Genomic DNA, 26,214 nt, shown 5'->3' with positions numbered 1-26,214 from the left:
GTTCAAAACCGAAGGATTCTTTTTCTATTTTATAGTGACAGTTTATTTATTCCGTCTTCTGAAGTTATTGATTAAGGATTCATTCTCTGAGAGACTAGATGAAGGTTGCAGTAGAGCTTGTTCACTGTTAGACCTTCTTGCTATAACCATCAACCATATCTTCAGTGATGCTGTCATCTTCTTCCACATCTACCAAAACCTTCTTTCCCACCAGCTGAAAAATGTCTTCAGGGATCACTCCCTTTGGCTCAGCAACCTTCACAGCCAACATGTCGATGGTCAGAGCAGCACCTTTGGGAATGGCCATCTTAGCCACAATTGACTTTCCCAGCTGCAAACAAATAGACATCTGTTTGTAGTTACACAAGACACCGATAGTGCTGAGACAATTGTAGAATTTCTTTAAGGATATTTGCTTATGTGCTGTTTTGAACTCTAAGATTGCTGAGTGTATGATGAGTGCATCTGAGTACAGTGACAATGTTTTCAGCCAACTTTAAAAACAACTTTCTTCAAATATGTCAGTTTTGCATTTTAGAAGTCATTTTATAAAGAATTCCCTTTAACTACACTATAAAAAATCATATTTATTACTGATCTATGTTCATTGTATTTTATCAGTTTCATATTGTATGATTCATTATTATTATTGCTGTTGTTGTTGTTGCTTTAAGCATGTGCACAGATGTGATATTCTAACCTTACTGTGACAGGTCATCTCACAGGGCAACATCTGTTTGACACCTGTCCCCAGTGCCCTCTCCACAACGCGAATGGAGCGCACCAACTCGGCCAGCTCGGCGGGCTCCAGAGAGGCTTCGTGGTCATTGCCTTTCCAGCTTTTATCCAGGGTCACGTGGCGCTCAACCACCTTTGCCCCCATTGCAACCGCTGCCACGGTGATACTAATGCCAGTCTCATGGCCAGAGTATCCAATAGGAATATCAGGGAATTCCTTCAAATATTCCTGCATTTGTGTTAAAGAGTCGTAGAACTGTGAATCAATGAATTTTCACAGCAAGACAATGGATCTTACAATGATTTAAATGATATTAATATTTTGAATGCTTGTAAATAATATGGTTACATAAATAATATAAAAGTTATACTTTCACGGAAACATAAAAGTTTTTCTTTTACTTCAGACTTGCTTTTACAGAAGACAGAAGGGCAGAGAAAGAGAGAGAAACAGGTTCGGGAGGTGGGCAGAGAGGAGGTCAGTGCTTTGAGTCCCTTACGGTGATCACACGTAAGTTCACATGTTCAGGCTCCAGAGGGTAAGCACTGGTGCACTGCAGGATGCAGAAGTTCTGGTTGTGCTGCTTCACTGTCTGATAAACCCGTCGCATCGTCTCCATAGACTGCATGCCACTGGAAATCACCATTGGCCGTCCTATCACAGAGGAATACCCACATGGCCCACCCAATCACAGTCAAGCAAAACAGATCCATTTTGGGGATCCCTTTTCAGATCCGCATTAACTAAATAAAATTTATATGTTACAACAACTTATGTGTAGATTTATCTGTTTTTAAGTTGATTTTTGGGACATTACTAGACACAAACCTTTTTTGGCAGTATTCTCAAGATAGGGGAAATTGTTGCCATCTGCTGAAGCAACTTTGAAGAAAGGCACATCAAGCTCATGGAGAAATTCTATGGCCATCTTGAAAACAAAAATACAAAATGTTTCTTCCAGTTTCACTGGATATGTTGTGAACTGTGATGTGAATGTTATCTGAATCATACAACAACAATGATTTTTAATTTACTAACTTTTATCAGTTCCAGAATACTCACTCACTATGTAAGCCGCTTATCCTAATTAGGAGCGTGGGGGGTGCTGGAGTCTATCCCAACATTAATTGAGTGAAAGGCAGTGAAACACCCTGGACAAGTCGCCAGTCCATCACAGGACAGACATACAGACAAACAGACATTTATGTGTTCATCCACACCTAAGGGCAATTTTGTATCTCCAGTTCACCTGACCTGCATGTCTTTGGACCGTGGGAGGAAACCAGAGCTCCCGCAGGGGACCCACACAGACACGGGGAGAACATGGAAATTCCACTCCCGCCTGGCCAGGAATCAAACCCAGGACCTTCCTTCTGTGAGGCAATAGTGCTACCCGCTGCTCCACCATTTACCCCAATTCCAAAACAGACCTTGAATGATAACTTTCTGTTTCAAAATAAACTATAAGGACATTGATGCACTGGTGGATCACTATATTACAGACTTAGTATCGCACTATACATTACATGGCCACAAGATCCTTTATTCTTGGTCCTAAGTTGATCTGATCTTGTGCCATGCAATGCTTGTCTTGTGTTCATATATTTGTATCTTGCTGATTTGAAAAGTTTTGATTTAGAAGCCTGCGGTGGACTGGCGACCTGTCCAGGGTGTTTCCCCACCTTTTGCCCAAAGAATGCTGGGATAGATTCCAGCACCCCCTGTGCAAACCAAATTGGGAAAGCAGCTTAGAAAATGAACTAATGAAGGAATGAATGAATAATTTAGAAGCCAAACAAGTTGAACAAGCCTAACTTTTTTTCTCCAGTTATAAAGATGGGCTTTGCCAAAAGTTACAACAGCTGAAAAAAATGTGATGTTTCAACATGTTTTACCTCATCCATTCCAGATGCAGTGAAGAAAATCCCAACTTCCTGGGCATACTGCTGGAGTTCTTTGTATTGTTCGTGGCTGAACTCTAGGTGGCGCTTGTGTTCACCATACGTTCTCCCCCAGGAATGCTTTGAGTTGTATGGACGCTCAAGGGCTTTTTTGTTGAACTTGTGCTCCAGTTCACTCTTCTGAAATTTGGCACAATCGGCTCCACAGTCCTGTTAGAAAAAATTGATTATAAGGTAAGACAATTTTTGGATTCATTTAAAATTTAATGCTGTTCAATAAATGTGCAAGATTAACAGTTGTATATAAGACTGTTTTGAGAAAAGAAAGTCAAAGAAAAAAGAAAAGTGTTTTGTCAGTCATATTTATCAAGTTTTCTAACAACTTTGGCCTTTGTTGTTGCTAGGTTAGCACAATACTGTTTAATATTCTTAAATATCTTACTTCTCTTTTAATTAACCTTCTCTTTGTATTTCTCAGTGCCCTAGTATATTATATCTTATGTGTATGCTGGAGAACACAATCTATAAACACATGAATACTATGCATGCATCATGACAAAACAGGGGTCAATTCAAATGAAGATTAATCAGATTCAGTTAAAGTGAAGAACTGGAATTACAACTGGAATAGGTTAACAGTCTTTCATACTAAATGAAGTACATTTTATTTTAATCACCGGCCTTTACAAAGCCTCATTATGCACTGCCTCTAGATGAAGAAATAATCATCTCCAATTTTTGAACATTTCGTTTTCATAATTATTACACCAATAAACAAATATAGTAATTAGATGTATAAACGAAATCAAGATTTGCAAACTCTTAATGATGTCACTGGACTAACAGAAATTTGATCCCTCTCTGTGTCGTCACTGTCAAGTATTCGCACAGCAATATAAGGTAGGGCTTTGTTGACCACCACCTACCACTGCACCATTAGATGCTGTAATTGGCAAAACCCAGGAGACCCAAAACGTGACTCAAGTTTTCTTGTTTTGTAATCCCTTGTTTTACATGGTTCATAACCTGCTTTGAAAGTCATAAAACTACATTTTAATTTAGTTTATAATATCTTATGCAATCATGGATGTTTTGCACCTGTTTTCAGTACAGCTGAACAAAGGGATTGATATTATTCAAATATTTTGTAATTGCAGGTAACACTTCACTTGATTGTGGAATTCCATCAATCTGAGTTCCTTTTTTCTGTCATGGTAAGTCATTTCAAATTCTAAATCTTCCATATTTGTTTAATTTCAACTCCAGTTCCGTGAACTGGAATTAACTACAGTAATTGGAATGAACTACAATTAACTGCAGTTCTAAATTCTGCTCAGAATTGACCCCAACCTTGCCATGTACTGATAAGAAAGACACTGCAGTGTTCTTTCACGGCAAATGAGCCCCTTATCCTGCAAATATTAGAAAGTCTAAGTTATAAGAGAGTTACTACCTTAGCCATTCGAATCATTTTCTTGGCAATGTCAATGTCTCCTTGATGATTTTGTCCAATCTCTGCAATGATGAAACAGGGATAGTTCTCCCCAATCATTCTCCCTGGGCAGAGCTCGAATTTTGATGGCATCTTTTATGATTATAATGAACAGTCAAGATGACAGATAAATGAATGAGTTGGTATGAGCTTCAACAAATCTTTTGGCAACCAGGCTTTGTCAGGCCAAATGTCTTGCCTTAAATAACGAATCTCACTTCCTTGTCTCCGATGACATGCCCATATTGGATGCCACATACCCCAGGGAACTCCTCCCCTTCAGGAAAGTCTTCAGATGTACATTATTAAGCAGATCATTTTCTCTAAAACATGAGGAAAAAAACAAACAAATAAACAAAGAGAATCCCAGAACATTTGACTAAAATTCACAATAATTATTTATGTTTTATTGAAAATTGCTGTTATTCAAACTTCATTCACTTATTCACATATTCAGGCATGAACTACTTGTGTACACAATATGTATGTTCGTACTGTACATATGACTTGAGAAAACATCAGGAATCAGCTATTTGTGGAAGTACCTTCTGACTCTACAAATGATTTAGCACTCGGTCCAAGAAAAAGAATAAGTGATAAGTGACTTGCTGGATATTACTCCTGTTGTGAATCTTTAGAGAAAAAAAAAAGGAAAGGTAAGATTTCATTTGAAAGGTCTATTTTTGATGCTAGCATTTTGTTAGTTCTGTTCTGTTATATGTTTCTTCTCCATTTGACTGCAGTTATTGTGGCTCTGGAAAGGAGAGTCAGCTCAATGCTGAAAACTGCAAATTATGACAAGTTATAACACAATATTGGAAGGACATCCCACTTGTCTTATGTAGCCCCTTTTTAAATTTTTAGAAATCGCTTGGTGAATATTTAAAGTCAACCAGTAATGTACCGATAAAGTAGGCGAAGGACTTTGGCAGTTTCACAAGATGGTTTGGCATCTCTAGCAAACAAGTCATCCTTAGTCTTGCCTAAAATCCTCCTGTTTACTCTGGTTATTTCTGACACTTTGCCTGTTTGTTGAATATGTCTTGCATAGTTATTTTGCACTCAATTCATTAATGATTGAACCAGGCCTGTTTGTTCTGAGTTTGCCTGAATGCCTGCTCAGTACATGCATCCAGCTTCATTGTCTGTTTGCGACATAAGTAGCTGAAATGTCTAGCTTCTGCCTATAATACTAACAATTACACAGTTTTACATCGACTGCTTAAGTGTATTTTAATATTGCAACTTTAAAACTTTTCATCGTTTCATATTTATAATGCAATTTTCCACTTCAGTCATTCTGTAGTTTGAGGTACACATTTGCTGTACAAAAGTTCTTATCATGGAATTTCAGAGAGCGATGTTCATTAAGATAATAATTAATGACGAAAACTTTAATCTAGACTAATAGCAGGCTGAAAAGAAGGCAGTTCCAGACATTTCATTGGTACCTGAAACTTTGACCTCATTCTCTGTGAGGTTTGAAATTTCCAGCCTGATGTATTGTTGTTCTTGACCTAAGAAAAACAGCAAATAACATTCAGAGTGGAGAGGGGGTTTGTTAATCTGCTGAACTCCAAAGGATCTTGCAAGGAGAGTCCCTTGTACTGATTCTTCTCCTTCAGCCTAGTTACTATCCACACCTTTCCCTCAAATTCTTGCTGACTCCATGAGGCATCAGTCAGGATACATAGTTCTAGCACCTGGTTTTGAGGGCATACAACCATACTGTAAAAGACTGAAAATCATTTGCAGCAGTAACATATCTGATAACGTCTTTTGATTTGACACCAAGATAACAATGTTTTTCATTTGATACCAGTATGCATTTCCCTGTACAACACATGAAACAGGTTCTTGTTGTTTGCATTTATTGAGAATGAATGTGTGTGACTTCAAAGTTTTGATTATGGTGCTGATAATGATGGACAAAGTACATCAGTAACCTCATGCACACATAACGCATCACGCACAGCACATAGCAGTTACAAAAACGTTGCATTTAATTTGAATGGTTCACTTAAACACACACACACACACACACACACAAAATATTCTAAACTAAACTGTTGTACTATTGGAGGTAGAATTATCAATTTCTTCATCAGAAATTACTGTTCAAAGACTGTTCATGCTTAAGCGTGACTCTGCATTGCCTACCCAGAGTTAAATCTTCATACAGTGAAAGAAGTGTAGATGTTATCCAAACTGGAAGAAACTGTCTCAGGTTTATAAGGATCAAAATGGTTTCTGGTTCTCAATCTGAAATCCAGATGTTTACAAGTTGAGATGGAAAAAAGCAACAAAATCATGAGTGCTTTTCTGTGTCCCTTAGGATTCTGAAAGATCATCAGAATATATGGAAAAGTAACAAATGGAAAAATGTATGGATTATATCCACACTGTAAAATGTGATTAATCAACTTTACTTAAAAAAATGTTCAGAAACCTTAGAAAAACTTTAACTTGTGAAGGATACGTAATGCAGAATTGAAAACTTTATCAAGTATTCCTGTCAAAAATGTGAGTATTACAAGTCCTAAGTTTATGTAACAATGGAAAATATGTTGTGGTCACTGATTTTTGTCATTTGAACTAACTTGCACTGGTTAAGCTATAACTACAAGAGAAAGTGTACAAGACCCTAACCCAGAAACGGGTCATCATCGATCTGCCCACTGCACCGGAGCTGCCCCAAGAGAAAGTGCTGGCTATCCGACATCAGTCAAGAACATCAGTCATGGATCATCACATAACATGACGTCTAGGCGAGATTCTGACTTAGAGGCATTCGGTCATTACCTCACAGATTTTAGCTTCATAAAATTGGCTTGTCAGCCAAACACTGCACCAAATGCAAAGTAGTTGTAATGAAGACTCTATTGACCATTCTCTCTTTTAAAAGCTCTTTTCAATCACTGCAGAAAGTTTGCTAGGGGATGCAGGACATTGGAACTCCAAAATTTTTAAGTTGTAGTAATTTAATAATCTGGAGTACATATTACTTAATCCAAAAGTGATTTGAAATTAATCAAGAACTTTTAGTTTCCATAATTCAGAATTGGATTATATGTTATAACATCTCAAAAAATTTTAAGTCAGTAGAATTTATAAGGACATTTTAAGTTTACACAGCTTAATAGAATGAAGTTATTTGAATGTTTAGGTTTACAGTGCCTATAATATATATATATATATATATATATATATATATATATATATATATGTACACACACACACACACACACACACACACACAAACACAAAGACATACATATACACATTATATAATTTGAAAGTGGTCCATATACTTTTGGGTGATTCAGTCATATGCTCTGCGACATCTAAAGAACATAACAGAGGAAATTCAGAGGTTCTACACTATATCAGAAAAAGTGAGTTGAAACTATCCCCAGAGAAGTGCAAAGTTTTCCAGACAACTGATAGTTTCAAGACATCATATCTCAGAACATTCGGAGAGTTCAAAATTGAACCGGAGACCATGTACACTCGTTCAAAGACTTGTCCAAATCATAGAACACTTCAAGAGCTTACACTGTTCCTAAGCTTTCCTGGTTATTATTGTAAATTTGTGAAGGACTGCTCCTAGATCATCAAGCCTTTGTATGACTTGATCACTTGATAACTTTCTTTGAGAAAAGGATCTAAGAAGATGGAGATAAACTATTAAACTGATGCCATTATTGTCAAGCTTTCCACAGCCCTATTTGTGATGAGATATGTTGAAATGCTAGATAATGTAGCATAGCAAAAAGACTTAATTAAATAATGTGGCCCAGTTACTAAGATGACTGGTGGAGTTCCAGTAGAACATATAGATACAATGAGAACTAGAGGAGTCAGCTATCTATGCCTCGAATCATGTTTGATTCTGAAGTTCTCTATTAAACTCTTAAATCATACTTGCCTGCTCCAATCATCCATTTAGCATTACAAGCCCCCAGATCTGTAATTTGCTGAATCTAAACCTTATCATAATCTTCACACAGATGAAAATGCTACTGGACTGGGTAGCAAGGGCAGAAAGGACAAATGTACCTCATAACTTTGTCAAGAAGAAGTCTGTGTTTCTCTCAGGCTAAATGCCCTGCACACAAATTGGAATTCCTAGTCCAAGCATGGGATGTAAGTGGGAAATTCCATGACCTTTATGATAACTCCTTCATTGTTCTGAATACCAGTAGCCTTCTTAAATATGTAACAACATCTGCAAAAGTTGATGCCACTAGCTACAGATGTCGTGTTCCTCTGTCAAGCTTCTCCTTCAACTTGCAGCACAGAACAAGGAAACGAAATCTGGATGCTTATGGCCTGTTAAGATGACCACATGGAGAGACAACCAATGGACTTATTTCACAGAAAGAAGACAGACGCAATGATCAGATGTGATCATTTGAAGCAAAGTATCCCAGTGTTTTCTACTATGAAGGGATCCATGCTGCGTGTGAAAAAAAAAATTAGTCAGCCAAAGTAATGAGAGCAAAGACGGGGAAAGGGTTCAAAATCACCTTCATCTTCTTTGTCTGTTGCCTAGCTTTGGCTGTGAGGAGCTACCTAATATCAGCTGCTCCACAGTTTCTTCTCTGTTTAGAAACAGATGCCAGAGTTAGAAGCAGAAAACCCCAGCATTAGAGATGTGATTGATCAACATGAGACAGGACAGAAACCTTTGCCAACAGGGAGGCATGAAATTCCTGAAACACCGGTAGCTTGGTATTACAGAATGTTCTCTACAAAAAGTGACAGAAAGATCAACAGATTGATAAGCAGTTGGTGGAACCAGAATATTTGCATACTGTTATTTTCAAAGGTTCACATGACAACATTGGGCATAATTTCATGGAATGCATCCTTAACCACATCAAGATCTAGATTTACTGGCCATATAAGTAAAGACAGCAAACTCTGTAAACAGTGCAGTTACTGGAGTCCTCCAGTCAGATTGAAAGGATTTTTTTTTCTATCTTGAACTAATACCAAGGTGTTAAACATGTGTCCAAGTCATAACTGACAATCTCACAAAGTGTGCAACTGCCATACCTACTCTAAATCAAAGAGGTCACACGCTTGCAAAATGCCTGTGGAAAATTTTCATTATTAAGTGTAGATGCCTTGAATCCATACAAAGTTACAAAGTTACAAAGTCACTGAGTCAGAAAGAACAGAACAAGGCTGGAAAGTACAGGTCGGTCAGCAGCAACTCCATGCGTGGGCCAAGCAAGATGATGGGAATTTGGCTAGCTTTGCTGGTACTTTGGCAATCGTGAGGAATTCACAGATGATGAGTATGCCAAAACATTGCAGCATCAGAAGAAGTCGCATCAATGGTGAGAAGTGTTCAATTTATTATTGTTTAGCCTATAATGTGACAGCAATAATACATAATAACGGTCCATTTCTACCCTAATATAGCATAATAGTAAAAAATATAGGCCCTACATTACAAATAGACACATCAAATTGTATTGACTATTGTATTAACTATATGGCTCACAAAGAAAAAAAATCTTAAAATATTCGGTATTTATGGCTCTCCCAGCTAAAAAGGTTTCCGATCCCTGGTCTAATGAAATGCTCACTCTTGTCTCTAACTGTCAGTCGGTCTCTCTCTCTCTCACGTTCTCTCCAGCCCCACCCTCTCTCAAGTATGACATGGAATATTTCTATTTTACTTGAGTTCTTGAGTATAAATGTGTCTGCTCTGTCAGCTTTCATTTTTACTTCACTATAGATTCAAAAGTAAAGCTAAATCAGCAGTAAACAACAAAAATACAACTGCACACAGTGCCTCACTCTGTGATTCATTCAGCTAAATTACATCCTAAATGGACTGGATTAGCATCATCAAGGTTACCATGGTTGAGGTGTTGAGGGGTCTTGTCAAATATTCTGCATATTGAATTATTGATTTTTTAAAAAAATTTTTGTTTGAATGTAACACTTTTTGAAATGTCTTTTGCAGAGATAACAAAAAAACACTTTGCGTATTTTTCCCTAGTTTATCCCAAAAGGCCAACACAAAGCTTCCTCTTTTCTGAACAATGTCACTGTTAAGTTAAGTTTCTGTGATTGCACACACACACTGTGAACAGTAAGCAGTGAATTTGTCCTCTGCATTTAACCCATTCAACACACCAGCAGTGAACACACACACACCAGACGCAGGAGCAGTGCGCAGCCTTCCTTGGTGAGCACCTGGGGAGCATTGGGGTTAAGTGCCTTGCTCAAGGGCACACAGCGGTGGATGTTGGGCCTGGGAATCGAACCGGCAACCCTCCAATCACAAGCCCGGTTCTCGGCTGCATATGTTATGTTCAGAGCCATTGCAGAAATGTTCAGAATATGGGAGCTGAAATACATGAACTGTTTCTGTGGTGCCACTGTTTATTTTTATCTGTTTCCCCAATCTATGCATATAATCCACATTTCCACCACCATCTAAGCAAAACTCTGCCCACATACCGTCAAAGTAAACAAGGAAGCGCATAAATTTAAAGGAAATGAGATTCCTTATCTCTGATATCTTGATCTCTCTTTTTTTGCTCTTCTAAAAGTTTCCTCCTTCCTCATCCTGATTATAGTGTAAAGAGCTACACAAACACAGATCTAAGAGGCATAGTGGTTGGAATCAGGGTTTTTGTGGTGCCACTATTGATTTTTATCTGTTTCCCTATCTACACATACAATCAATAATTTCAACGATCATCCAGTGGTCGCTCTGTCTACATAATGTCAAAGTGACATAGTGACGTAGCTATAGTTTGGCCTCTATCCTGTTTTTCCCCTCACAACAAACATTTAGTCCTGGAGCCTGAAGGTCACAGAAGGATAACAATGTCCATTTAGCTGAGAATGGAGCAAACTTTTAAAGGAATAAATACTCAAAAAGGAGGAGTCAGGACGTTAGTGTCTGTTAAGACTGAAGGCCATATTTTGTAAGACCTGTGGGCAAGACTGAGGCTAGTCTGAGTACGATAAGTCCAAGAGAAGTCCGAGATGATACAAAGAACGTCTTGAGTCAGAGCCCGAACTCAGTTGCTACAGTCCTACTGTACGGGGACATGCAGACGTTGTTAGCAGAGGGGTGAGAGATACTGTCCTTCTGCCCTAATTGGCCTAATTGTCCCTTGTTTGACATGAAAAAATATTCTTATTGCTGTTGTCGCTGTTGTTATATTTTCCATTTCATTCTTTGTACACTGCTGCATTTACCATGAACATCGCTCAACAGTCTGGAAAACACTGGCCTGTACAATTCTTCTGAGGCAACTGAAGCTTTAACATCAATGAGCTTACCTTTCAAATGAACTTCTGTTGGACTGTGATATTAAAGCAGCCCCATGCATTCTCCTGGCTGTAAAAAGAACACACACAAACACACACACACACACACACGTACATTTGACCTTAGTCAGGGTCTGTTCTGCACACATTTGTCTTCTCTGTCTCAATTGAAGAGTTAACTAGGGGGAATACAGTATGTGAATTACATGACAGTCATATCCTGAGGTATGATTTTTGCCTGTTTAAAGAAGGTTCAGGGCTAGCAATAATCCCAACCACTCTGTAAAGTGGTATGGTTAGGTTACACAAACAGAAGCAACAAATCAAAAAGATGTGTTTTGTCTCAGAAAAGAAAATGAATATGAGCTCGAACTTTTTTCTTTGATTAATCCGTAGCATCTTTTATCACAGACTGTTTCTTAAATAATGTATTAATTGTGGGTTCAGTCCCCAGAGTTCTCTCTGTGTGGAGTTTGCATGTTCTCCCTGTGTCTACGTGGGTTTCCTCCAATTTGCAAGTCAGGCAAATTGGAGATGCTAAATTGCCCCTGGGTGTGAATGTCATTGTCTGTGTGTCTGCCCTGCAATGGACTGGTGACCTGTCCAGGGTCTTGCATTTGTATTGCAAAGCGTTGTTTTATGCCAGTCCACAACACGGTCCTATTGTTTGTAGCACATGCACTGATTATTGGAGCAATTGTATGAGCTGTTGTTTATTAAAAGACAGCAAAGTAGTATTGCTACTCAAGACAGCTTCAAAAAGCACCCTGAAGGCAAGTTACCTGGCAGCTGGCCACATTGCCCATCCTAAGAAATCGTTCAATATTAGTGAAGAGCTAGTTATCCCATGTGCAGCTGACATGTGCTGTGATGTACTGGTAAAGTGCTGTGAGCTAAATAAAAGAAAGACCACTCTCCAATGATACTGTCTCCAGACGGATTATAGACAAGAGTGAGGATATTGAAAAGCAACTTTTGGACTGAGTGCGAGCAAACCCCTCCTTTGCCATCCAAATCGATGAATCAACATACGTTTCATAGAAGGCATTATTGCTAGCATGATATAACTGGGAGGGTGCAACACCTGAGGATCTACTGATGTGCAATGAGCTCCCAAAATGGAGGACAGCAGATGAGTGTGTCCATTGCCTCGATGGCTGTTATTTCACATAGAATGGGCTGGATTGGAAGAATTGCACAGGCATTTGCATGGATAGCGGGGCCTCAGTGACTGCTAAACATGGTGGTGTTGTGTGGAAAATTTGGACAGAGCACCAGAGGCGACAGGGGGTCACTGCTTTTCACACCATGAACATCTCGCAGCCAAAGAAATGTCAGTGCCTTTAAATGAGGTGATGGATATTGCTGTCAAAACAATTAACTAGTAAAGAACAGAAAAGGGTGGCTTGCACCCCTCAAGTTGAGACTGAGATACTGCCTCAAGTGGAGGAATTCAAGTACCTCAGGGTCTTGTTCACGAGTGAGGGTAAAATGGAGCGGGAGATCGACAGGCGCATCGGGGCGGTTGTGGCAGTCATGTAGTCGTTGTATCAGACCGTTGTGGTAAAGAAGGAGCTGAATCAGAGGCCAAGGCTCTCAATTTTTCAGTCGATCTTTGTTCCAACCCTCACCGATGGTCACGAGCTCTGGGTAGTGACTGAAAGAATGAGATCGCCGATATAAACGGTGGAAATGAGCTTCCTCCGCAGAGTGGCTGGGCGCACCCTTAGGGATAGGGTGAGGAGCTCAGACACCCGGGAGGAGCTCGGAGTAGAGCCGCTGCTCCTCCGCATTGAAAGGAGCCAGTTGAGGTGGTTTGGGCACCTAGTCAGGATGCCTCCTGGGCGCCTCCCTGTAGAGGTGTTCTGGGCACGACCAACTGGGAGGAGACCCTGGGGAAGACCCAGGACACGTTGGGAGAATTATATATCTTGGCTGGCTTGGGAACACCTTGGGATCCCCCAGGAGTAGCTGGTGAATGTAGCCAGGGAAAGGGATGTCTGGGATAATTGTCCAGGACCACCTGACCAGATTCACATAGGAATTCTCTGAATATTTTCCCAACCACGAAAGAGCTGGGAATGTGTGGAAACATGGACACTTAAAGGAAGTGAGATACCTTATCTCTGACATCTTGACCTCTCTTTTTTGAAAGCTTGCTGTGGTAAAAATTTCCTCCTTCCTGATCCATATCATTGTAGTGTAAAGAGCTACACAAACACAGATCTGAGTGGCATAGTGGTTTGTGGTGCCACTATTGATCTTTATCTGTTTCCCTATCTACACATACAGTCAATAATTTCAATGATCATCCAGTGGTCGCTCTGTCTACATACTGTCAAAGTGACATAGTGACGTAGCTATAGTTTGGCCCCTATCCTGTTTTTTCCCCTCACAGCAAACATTTAGTCCTGGAGCCTGAAGGTCACAGAAGGATAACAATGTCCATTTAGCTGAGAATGGAGCAAACTTTTAAAGGAATAAATACTCAAAAAGGAGGAGTCAGGACGTTAGGTATCTGATTTGGTAACACTGTCAGTTTGAATAGTCATGTGCTCAGTAAAGCCCCTGAGCTTGAGAGAGACAAGGGCAGAGACAGAGACAGAGAGTCATGAAAAAACCGCCATGACTCATAACGCTTTTGTTAATCGCCTACCACAAAATCAGTGATGTTATTATTTGTCCAAAGGCTCTGCTGTCATGACAAACACAGGAGAGACATGCTGTATATACATTATATATTTTGTGTATTCTAACATCTGCTGTCTGTCTTTTGTAAAGAATTTATTTATTTGAATACAATGCTCTGTGACAGGTCTTTTGCAGTTTATCTAAAAAGCATGTCAACGTTGTGTATTTTTTCTCAGTACAAACTAGAACAACATTTTTCAATGGGCTCTTCACATAAGGTCCCATTGAGCAAGGACATGCTAAAGAAAGCTCTCCTCCCCTGCATTTATCAAGTGCAATCATAGACTTCTGTAGCATTAAGCTTTTTTTTTTTTTTTTTCACGCTAAGCATTTTGGATTGTTCCCACCAAGATGCCAGTTTACACATGCCTCTTTCCCCTAACCAGCTGACTCTGTCAAATGCACCCCATTTTTTTTGTTTTGGAGGAGCAGTTACGGGTGGGCAGCGCTGCATCCATGCAATGGCGGTAGTTAAATATGCAAAAAGAAAAGACAATACAAATAAATATTAGTTTTTAAAAAGGCAGTTAGTGTCTGTTAAGACTGAAGGCCATATTTTGTAAGACCTGTGGGCAAGACTGAGGCTAGTCCGAGTACGAATACCGATAAGTCCAAGAGAAGTCCGAGATGATACAAAGAATTGTCTTGAGTCAGAGCCCGAACTCAGTTGCTACAGTCAGACCACCGCCAGTTGTTACATCATAGTGAAATTATAGGTGGCCGTCACGAGGAAAAGTTCTTAATAGTCTTTTGGAATTGTCTCCCCTGGCAAAGCACTATAAGGAGGCTGAATTTCTTGGGAAACTGGCAGATATACACGTGAGATATCTTTGACCAGCTAAACCAGCTGAAATTATTCTTTAAGGGGAGAAACAGCTGTGTTTCCTTGATGATTGCCAAAATTCAAGCATTCACACAGAAGTTGGTATTGTGGTATTGCTTTTTGGAAGACAGACCTGAGCTCCTTCTGGATTCAGGCCAGTCTTTGTGTGTCCGGATTTTCAGCAGTGACTGAAATGAAAACGAAGAGCAGGAATAGACTGACAACAGCAAGCTGATGTGCGACACTACGAATCGCCCTTTCCCCAATTCCACCGCATCTGGATATCATCACTTCAGAGTGGCAGTCTCAAGTGTTATATTAACGTGAGTTAAAAAAAAAATCTGTTTGCCCCATAGTCTGCCTAATTAATTGAAAATAATTAATTATAATAAGAATATAAAGTAGCCTAGGTCTAAAGAGGCACTTAAGTTATTTGTTCCTTTATTTCCTCCATTAGTGGGTTGTGGATGACTAGTAGACAAAAAAGTGGGTCGCAGTAGGCTGAGAAACCCTGGGCTATAGCACCGCCTGCTGTTGAGGACTAGAGTTGCTCAGAAAACTTCCAGTCTGTTTCAGCTTGGAAGAAAAACACATCACTGAAGATATGAGAAAAACTGACTTAATGTAGTAGCTGTATTTTTTACAACACTCGTTGAATTTGTTTGCAAACCATGGTTTGAATTTGTAAAAAAGGAGCTAAATTTGCTTTCTCTATTTGGGGTTTTTTTGTTCTTGTTTTTGTGTTTTGTTTTTTTGGAAAGTCTGACTTTCTATTTACAAAATGCATTGTGTTTCTTCATAAACTGTAGAATAACTGCCAGACGTTTCTCCATTTTCTCTGAGGTTAAGACATGGGTTTGACTGTGTAACTCTTCTCAAAACAGAAGCAGTATTCCCAATAGTTTAACAAGCATGGTGGAGAAAAGGTGAGATGTCTAAATGAACAAATACTGGCCTTTCCTGAAAAAGAGCAAAAAGAGGGAAAAAAGTTATTTCAAAACACATGTAATTCAGAGCACAGTAAGTGGAAGTTTCTCTCTCTCTCTCTCTCTCTCTCTCTCTCGCTCTTGAAATCCTGGTGATGTGTGACCGGTGAATGAGAGTGGTCTCTGTGTTGAAACAATGGAGCTGTATAATTGTTAAGAGTGGAGGACACTGTTGAAAAGCAATGGTTGATATTTAGACAGGTCTACAGTGGCAGGCAGACAGGTGGAGTTCAGCGCTACTGTGTTGGCTTTGTGAGCAAAGAAATATGTAAATTTAAAAAAAAAAAAGGGAAAAAAAAGAAAAAGGAAGAGAGAAAGTTGTTACGGTGATGCCATCAAGGCCTCTGACAGCATCTCATGAGCACGCATATCAAGTTTTCATTTACACATGTAGTCGGAAATGAAAAACCAGTGGTGTGGTGCATTTATACAATTTATGGTAAATTTGGATAGTAAAAGTGGATTTAATGAAGAATGTATTAGTTTCAGTTGTATCAGCCTTTTCATTTTTATTTTCAAAGAAAAAGAAAAACTCTGTTAAATTCATTGCTTATGCAGAAAGGGGGGGGGGGGGGGGGCGGCTCATGCCTGAACTATCAATTTATCCACATTTATAAATAAACTCAACAGTCCATTAACTGTCAAGTAATGTTGTTGTACAACACTAGAGGGAGACACATATCACTGTGCAAAAGTTGACCCCTGCTCACTGTGGGTTTAGGCCTGTGGGGTGTGAGTGCAACTGTAAAAGAAGAATAAAATTAAACACACAAGTCATATACACACAGTGCTGGATGACATTCTCAGACATGTTTTGTGTGTGGTGTGTGCAGCCTAACAATATTATTACAGGATAAAAACTGAATAAAATCTTGACAACCATTAAAGTAATTTCAGCACCATTGTGACTGAATTTGTGAGAACATTCTATTAAACAACAGGTATAATCATCATCATTCTTTCTTTTGCCTTTTCAATGTTTCATCTCTTACTTACTTATTTACTTGTTTACCTACAAACCCCAGTAAAAACCAGAATCTGTGATTTGTTAATTTTCCTGAACATTTATTTAACTGACAAAAGCACAAAGAAAAGATTTCCAGTATTTTCACTGACTGGTGTGAATGTATTTTGTAAACAGTGGCAGTTCTAGCTTGCATGACACCTCAGGACCGGGTCACGGTGGCAGCAGGCTGAGGAGAGTAGCCCAGACATCCCTTTCCCTGGCTACATTCACCAGCTACTCCTGGAGGACCCCAAGGCGTTCCCAAGCCAGCCAAGATATATAATTCTCCCAACGTGTCCTGGGTCTTCCCCGTGGTCTCCTCCCAGAACACCTCTACAGGGAGGCGCCCAGGAGGCATCCTGACTAGGTGCCCAAATCACCTCAACTGGCTCCTTTCAATGCGGAGGAGCAGCAGCTCTACTCCAAGCTCCTCCCGGGTGTTTGAGCTCCTCACCCTATCCCTAAGGGTGCGCCCAGCCACCCTGCGGAGGAAGCTCATTTCTGCCACTTGTATCTGCGATCTCATTCTTTCGGTCACTACCCAGAGCTCGTGACCATCGGTGAGGGTTGGAACAAAGATCGACTGGTAAATTGAGAGCCTTGCCTTCTGACTCAGCTCCTTCTTCACCATGACGGTCCAGTACAATGACCGTATGACTGCCGCCGCCGCCGCCCCGATGTGCCAGTCGATCTCCCGCTCCATTTTACCCTCACTCGTGAACAAGACCGTGAGATACTTGAACTTCTCCACTTGAGGCAGAAACTCAGTCTCAACTTGAAGGGTGCAAGCCACCTTTTTCTGGCATAGGACCATGGCCTCGGACTTGGAGGTGCTGCTTCTCATCCCAACCACTTCACACTTGGCTGCAAACCGTCCCCAATGTGTGCTGAAGGTCACAGTTTGATGAGGCCAACAGAACCACATCGTCTGCAAAAAGCAGAGACACAATCCTGAGGGCACCGTACTGGATACCCTCCTCACCCCGACTGCGCCTTGAGATCCTGTCCATGAAAATTAAGAACAAGATTGGAGACAAGGTACAGCCCTGACGGAGTCCAACACACACTGGGAACGAGTTTGACTTTGTGCCAAGAATACGGACACAGCGCTCACTGCGGTTATACAGGGACCGAATGGCTCACAGCAGCGAACCTGGCACCCCATACTCCCACAGTACCCCCCACAGGACACCCCGGGGGACACGATCGTAAGCCTTCTCCAGGTCTACAAAACACAGGAAGACTGGATTGGCAAACCTGGAATCTTATCTGATTTGGAAATGAACAGGTGCTGCTATCCTTTCAGGGGTGTCTCTGCCTAGAAGGAGGAGACGGTCCTTGGAATTTGGGAAGTGTCAATTTGAGCTTAGTTTAAATAATTTTACATAACTTTTTCAAGTTAAGAAATAGTAAAATTATATTAGCCTACTCATATCCAAAACATTTTATGCTTCCGAGCGATATCAAATATAATTGTGAATGGCTTAGGTTCATTGACAGCCTTAGAACTGGCTGTTGGTTAATCAGCCAGTGGTTATTTAAAAGACCTATAGCACATTTACAGCTATATCATTCATTACAGGTTCAATATGCATGATTATTCTGTAGTGTTGTATAGGTTAGTTTCATTTTCTTTTGTTCTATATAATTAGTGAACGAGTGGTAGAATGCAGATTGGAATCGTGCCTTGGTCCGAATTCCACTCCTGAGAGAAACTAACCTCTGATATCATCTGGTCTTCATTAGGATTGATCGTTACGGGGTTGCTACGCTAAAAAGTCGAGCTTAGTGCCTGTTAAGTGTTGAGCCGAGTAATTTTTGCTTTGGTGTGCATTGGTCCTTAACACAGAGAGACCTGGATCATAAAAGGGGTTAAAGAAACAAAGGGGGAGGAAGAGACAGTCAGAGAGAGAGAGAGAGACAGAAACAGGGGGATATGGTGAGAGTCTGTGCAATGTATAAGCACAGAATTAATGAAACATTTATTAGCCCACATATTGCAATGTAAAACATCTCTCTTCCAATTGCCACCCAACAATACAAAACAAAATATAGTGGCACAGGTTGAGATTCAGAGCCTGAAAGTTGAAATAAATTATCTCACGTCTATATTTGCAGCTGCAGTGAGTAAGCCAATCCAAGCCAAGGAGGAGTGTACCAACACAGTAGCTGGACAACTATGTGACGCATTGCTCAGCAATGGCTCTTAGGTGACTGTTATCTTTGATTACTGGTACAAGAAGTATCTGCCTGATATCTCTATGCACCCTATGTACAGTCTGGCCCTCTAAGGTTTAAGTGAGTCTAACCTTAGCTACACCTACCCAGGTTATGTTGTTGTGGGTCTTGAATTCCCTACAGAGGTTGCGGGTGCCCGCCAGGTCATGACAGTGCTCACCTTTATCTGCTCCACTTACAGTGGAGACCAACATCAGTCATGTCAGACGTCTAGTGAAGCTTTGCATGGAAGGTGGCATGGACATCACTCAGGCACTGGGTATACAAACTTGCCGTGGAAAAGAGCAAACAATGGAAGGCACTGCTTCACCTGTTGAGGATGAACACATTGATGTTGGTTGTGTGAAGTGGCAAGGCCCAGGACCTTTGACTCTATAGCTGGGTGATGACCTTCATGCTGTCTGCAAGACTGACTTCAAGCGGGCAGCTGATGAAGAAATTTTGATGGTGGAGATGTCACCCAAGGCCCCACTTCCAGCTGGTGTTCTACTCCAGCCCATGGTGGTTGAGCCATGTGGTGAATGTTAGAAACTTCAAAATTCTAGTCCAAAACAAGTCCTTGAGAGACACAGTCATACCAGTTGGAACAGTTGTTGGACATATGCACGTTGCCATAATTGTCCAACCTTATGAGATACCTGCACCACAGTTTGATGCCAACCTGATCAACTTTGGGGACTCACCTGTCTGAGAGGAGTGGAAAAAACAACTTTGTTAGAAGCTGTCCCAACGGTCCTATATCTTGTCTCTGCTTGGTTGGAATGTGGATTCTGTGACTACCATTGCAGGTTTATAGCCAACTATTCTGCAATTGTCAGACCATTAGTTGAACTCACAAAAGGTTATGCCCCAACTCAATGAGGTAAGAAGCATGATACAGCTAAGACTTATCTGACAAATTCTGAGCCATTTGGTGAGAGATGGGACCTATCCTGCATTGACACTTTTCACTAGACTATTTACTGCCTACTCATGTGCCGTTGCTGGCATTTGAAGACTCCAACAAGCCATACGTCCTGCGTGTTGACAGCAGTTTAGAAGGACTTGGTGCCATACTCTATCAAGAGTATACTGGGGGCTTAACACCAGTTGCATTTGCTAGCAGAAAGCTGAAACAGTCTGAGAGAAATTACCCAATCCATCACTTAGAGTTTCTGTCTCAAAGTGAGCTCTGGTGGATAAATTCCACAATTACCTTTATGGAGCCAGATGCACCCTAAGCACTGAAAACAACATCCTCACATATATGCTCACAACTGTGAAGCTCAATGCTGTAGGACACAGATGGCTTGCTGCCTTATTCACATATGATTTTGATATCCAGAACTAACCACTTAGGCACAACATAGATGCTGACCTGCTGTTGAGAAATATGACAGATGCAGGGACCACACATGAATGGGAGACCATACCACAAGTGTGTGGAAAGGTTGCAAAAAGTTGTAAAATACCAAGGCACAACAGTTTAGCTGGAAGGTGAGGGAATGTCTAATAGGTCCATGTATATTTTGTTCATTCTATTTTCCTTTCAGAAACAGAAATGAGAAAATGATGTGATGACTTCAAACGAGACAATAGAAGTTACTAAGTGAATCACCTTGTTTTATTCAGATAAATGTACACAATACAGTTATCTTACACTGCGTGAAAAGAGGTGTATTCGGCCTGGAATACTCCTGTATATTCCCTGATACTCCACAGATTATCGGCTGTATCCGGCAGTTTGCAGCTCTGTTACGCGGCATGGAAAACTCCTGAATATGTACCGTGTTTTGGGGTCTGCCTAGAGCCCTTAGTTGCCATGGTGAATAATCCCTTGGGGGTGCTTGGAAGGGAACATTTGCACTTCACACCTTGGGCCACCAGGTATCCTGCAATTGGTCAAAAGTCTTTCTTTGGATTGGTGGAGCAATGTCTTGCCCCTCCTCTAAAACCCTTCCCCATTGGTCCATTGTGGGTCCCCAGACATGAATTCATATGGTTTATATAATAATAATAATAATAATTATAATTATTATTATTAATAATAATATTATTATTATTGGTGGTGGTGTTGTTTTATCTTCATAGGTAGATTGTATAGATAGTCTGGCAAACAAAAATGAATTACACAAATTTTATTATAAATAAAGCAAATGCAGTATGATATAAGGCATATAAATTGACAATTTTATATATATATATATATATATATATAATCAATGTACAATATATAACAGAATAGAATACATTAGAACAGAATATACTGTAATATCATAGTATATAATACAAATGCTTTTGGGAGCACAAATGAAACTCTAAATGTTGAGCATTCCCAAGAACAACCCAGCTTCCGTGGTCTCTATTCTGTAGCACCCCACACAGTGCAGACAGCACTGTGCTAGGCGGGAGGACCCACGCTGGCCTTCCATCCAAGATGGCGGAGTCCCCGTCAGAAATTATATCTACTGATGCGGTCCTCCATATGGCAGCCTCTTCCTCAGTTTAAAGAACACTAGCTCTGGCCTTGAGCAGATACAAAACACAGTGAAAACAGAAATTAGATCACTGAAAATAGCAAATGGAGAAAAAATCTAAGAACTACTAGGGAAATGATGTTTTGACTTACTCTTTGCCTCGTTCGAGTGGCGATCCTGCCCCCCTCTTTGTTCTCTGGATTCACCCGGTAACTCTTTCGAATAGTCTCAATCGGTCTTTCAGAATGCTAGAGAGAGAAAAAAAGCGGAGAAGAAAGGAAGATTGATTAAAAGTTCGTTTAGAATTCCAACCACTGCTATGAAACAATCGCGACGATATAGTCTACCAACAAAACACGCTGTCCTACCTTGTCCGTGGATCATATCTGTGCGTGTTGTTTTCAGCATTATGCATTCTCCGCACAGCTTCCTGTAGAAGCAAAATTAATACAAGAGTTAAATTCAACCACATTAAGGGATAAAGCAGATAAAGAAATGTCAACGTATCAGAATGCGCGGCAGTCAAAGACGAAAGCCAGAAGGCTACAGAAATAAATTTACCGAAACAGAGTTATTCCCCGCTCGTCTTCTTTTCTCGGGCAGACTCCTCTTGCTCCTCTTTGATGGGACTCCATCCTGTCCAACCGCCGAATAACATTCTCCATGAACGTTTACTGCTGTTCAGACATCTTCTTAAAAATTCATTTAACGGGGACACCAGTTGTTTGTTTTCGTTCGGACTCGGCATTGGAAAAATTGGATATTCCCGGCGCACGAGTAGCCTCTCCACTCCGCTGTCCGATCGAAAAGTTAAGTGTTCTTTTGCAAGCCATCTTCAAAATGCACACTATCGCCAGAATACGGAGTACAACTTCTGTAATCCTTCAGTGACTCGCTTCTCCTTACCTTACTACAGGTAACCCCTTCCCCAAAGCAAATTTCGCGCTGCAGTTACACACAATGCTATTGGTTACTGTCACCCTACGCCATGCACGCACAGAAAACTGATTGGACAGGACTCAACCTTAGATTCTAAGTGGGTGGTTTGAAAACGGGGCGCGTCCTCGTACTGAGGAGAAACATTCCGAACAAACAAGCGAGAATCAACAACAAAAACTCCTATGCCCTGTAAACTTTTTTTTTTTTTTTTAAAGTCCTGTATCCTTTGTCCCGCATCCCTCATACTGAGATAATGTCCCGCATTTTCGCTGGTCGTTTGGTTTTTAACTGTCAGAAATAAAAAATATATGGATCCATTATTTTACCCGCCCGCACATGAGCATACTTTCTAATCTATTTAATAGCGCTATGTCAAAAGCAGTGAAAATGCAACATAGGCGAGTTTTTATTAAAAGCCTTGCTTTCGCCCAATGGCTGAGAGGAGAGCGCTGAGGGCGGTCATCAAGAGTCTGTGGCGGCTGTCAATCAAACTGTGCAGCTGTGGGGCCGACGAATTTCTTTGCTACGTCACAAAAACCAAACTTAGTAAAACTTTACAGATATGAATATAAACGCTGTTAGCCGACGTCATGGTCAAAAAGAAAGGGAAAAGTTCTTTTATCCCTTCTGACCATGCTACAAGAGAGATTTTGGCTTGATATAAAGATTTGCATTGAAATTGTTTTTTTATGTAATATTTTATGTTGAGCCTTATTTATTCTTATAGTTGGATTTGGTCAGGGGTTTAACTTGAGAGACTTGAGCTGTATGATGCCTGCTGCTTTGCGTAAGTACAGTTGCCTTTGATGGGCCTGTAATGGCCAATGCATGTTGGATGTCTACCAATACAAGTGTATACAAGTGTTTCTTATTCAGTTAGACTGACATTATATCTAAGTTTTACATCATCTCTCAGCATTAGTAACATGTCCCATATTGTCCCACACAAACTTACTACTTGTCCCCCATTTGGTCTGTTTGCATCTGGTCACCCTGTACCTTTGACCCCAAGTAAAGGACAGTTGCATAACCATCAAATATGTAATTAATGAACCTCTCATTTAGACTTTTTTTAAATTATGTTTTCAGTGTGTTTTTGTATGCTCCATTTGAAGTGTCCATTGTAATTTAGCTGCGACAGAGCAATGACGTTAAAGGCTACATGGGCCTACCACTGCTATATTATATACCACGCAACACCTAAGAAGTTTGTGTGGTTATCAAAATATAGCCTAAATATTACATATAGGCTAACTGATAGAAAGTTACAGTGAGGAAGGGGGGCAGGCTTCTATACTCAGTCCCACCTAGACCACTGACTGTTATTAGCATTTGAAAGGCCAAGCCATCAGCTAACGACTGTGGTCATGCGGATGCCTGAAAACTGCCGTCTAACAGCTGTATTCGGACATTTGCGGGAGTTTTCAGGTCCGCATGACAAAGTTCTGCGGGCATCCGAATACCTCCGGAAAACAGCAGGTTTAGCAGAAGTTTACTTTGTCCGGATATTTCCGAATACACCACTTTTCACGCAGTGTTACTCATGTGATCATGTGACCAATGAATTCAATGTAACTCACATTGTGAGGAAGGAGATAACATACAAATTTTGTACAAAATTGTATGTTTTTCTATTTCACAATGTCAGAAGAGAAAAACTTCAAATGTACAGTGCACAATGGCAATTTTAAATAATAAGCATCCACTTAAACACACACACACACACACACACACACACACACACACACACATGTTTGTGTATGTGTGTGTGTGTGTATATATAAAATATATATTACTCGTCAGAATCAAAGATGTTAGCCATCATTAGCTGCACATAGAAAATCTCTGATGCTTATTAGAACAGGGCTGAAATATCAACATCGCAAGCCACAACTAGACCATTAGATGCACAATGGTACTCTTAATATATGAACTTGATAAGCAGCAAAACACTTCATTGTTTGGCTCTTTTTTAATAAGAAATATGATAAACTCTGCATTTGTCATGAGAAAAAAAGTACATAATGAGCAGACAGTGAGGAACCAGAAGGTAGGAGAGCAATGGGGTGCAATGTTAAAATTTAAAAGGTACATGTGTCACATATTCTGAGGCCAAGTACTTTTGTTCAGGAGAAGTTCCACAGCTGCTACAAAGCCTCTATTTCACTCTAACCTGATCCCCACATCCAGACATGCAGGGTTTTTATCTCTGTCAGACAGTGTGAGTGACTTACTGGTTGATAAGCACACACAACTGCTTCCCAACAGACGTCAGTCCCTGCAGGCCTTCAACAAGGAGCAGATTAGAGCATTAGCTGTTACCTATTAATTGTAGCTACTAGGGGTACAAAGACAACATAGTTCAGTAAATTTTTCCACTTGGGATGTCCTGACACAGCCATATGCATGCACTGACTGGCTGATCAGCGCATGCACCTAATTCCAAAGTACCCACTTGTCAATGCAGGACACACACCTTCAAAGGCCAAAGTAGAGCACAAATGCTGTGAGAGAACTGTGAGTTTCTCTAAACACAGCTCTTTGGCGGGTCATACGACGAATATATAAACCCTTAACATGCACCCCAAAGTCACCTAGTCTTTGTTAGACCTTCTGGTCTGGAGCTGTCTAATCAGAAGTCTGCAGCAGTGGCACCCTTGGAAGGCTTTTTGATGACAGTTTGGAGCTTTTTGTTGTCTCCATTCCTTGCCATTTAGTGCCTTTTAAGTGGCTTTGGCAACTCGGGTCAGCTTCAGCCTCTTTGCTCCAATTGGGCACAACAATGCTGCTGGTGTTGGCTTTCTCTTCTCAGAGCTCCCTGTTGTAAGCATGTCAGTGCCAATGGACAAAGCCCTCTCAACTAAATCAGTGCTTACTATAGCTTAGACAGACATTAGGATGAGTGCAACAACCATCAACACTGTTAATTAAGGTCAGTAAAACACTCTTGTCATGCAGACCTGTCCAGGGTGTTTCCCCGCCTTTTGCCCTATGAGCGCTGGGATTGGCTCCAGCAACCCCGCGGCCCTAATTAGGCCAAGCGGCTTAGATAATGAGTGAGTGACTCATGAAGTTCAATTAAAATAGCAAAAATTTACAAGTTATATAAACATACATATAAGTTATTCTAACATGCAGAATTAGTTTATTGTACTAAAACTCATAATGTGGTGCATTTTTATACTTTAAGTACCCTAAACTCATATTTGTTTATTTGTTCAACAATGCTTAACTTAAATTTTGTTAGGGCAACGGGTTACCTCAAAGTTTTTAAGTTCATTGAACTAATCTGCGTTTAAAGTGCAGAACAATACATGGTAGAATAATGATGCTTGTTGGACATGAACTTAACGCATCTTCCCTACGCCCTAAATTGACTGTAAAGGCTGATTTATGCCCCCTTTACGTACGAGAGTAAATGCGTACATTTCAAACGATGTAAGCGTCACTGCCCACATACTTTCATGTGTCCTTTACGTTGGAATGGATGTTAAGCGATACATCCACTAGAGCGCAGAGTAACGTCATATAGAGGTTTAAAACTTCTTACTAAGTCGTGTCCATGTCCGCAAGCTTTCAGAAAACATGCACAAATGCGGACGAAATGAACACAGAGTACGGATAGAAGGCTCCGTCCG

The 26,214-nt window shown here is 40.4% G+C and overlaps 1 protein-coding gene across 1 annotated transcript; it reads right to left on the bottom strand.

Annotated features, from left to right (window-relative positions):
- Positions 1 to 122: 122 nt before the first annotated feature.
- Positions 123 to 4,225, bottom strand: LOC115823897 (sialic acid synthase-like). The gene is made up of 6 exons (XM_030787933.1): positions 4,094 to 4,225; positions 2,635 to 2,850; positions 1,568 to 1,667; positions 1,239 to 1,393; positions 701 to 967; positions 123 to 331 (listed from the first exon to the last, which is right to left on the bottom strand). The coding sequence occupies exons 1-6, from the start codon at positions 4,223 to 4,225 to the stop codon at positions 128 to 130; spliced, it is 1,074 nt and encodes a 357-aa protein (XP_030643793.1). The 3' UTR covers positions 123 to 127.
- Positions 4,226 to 26,214: the final 21,989 nt, after the last annotated feature.

The sequence above is a fragment of the Chanos chanos genome, chromosome 11 (assembly GCF_902362185.1).
Source record: "Chanos chanos chromosome 11, fChaCha1.1, whole genome shotgun sequence".
In the NCBI taxonomy this organism is placed as follows: domain Eukaryota; kingdom Metazoa; phylum Chordata; class Actinopteri; order Gonorynchiformes; family Chanidae; genus Chanos; species Chanos chanos.
Note: the sequence above shows the minus strand (reverse complement) of the source record. Positions and strands in the feature narration are given on the sequence as shown.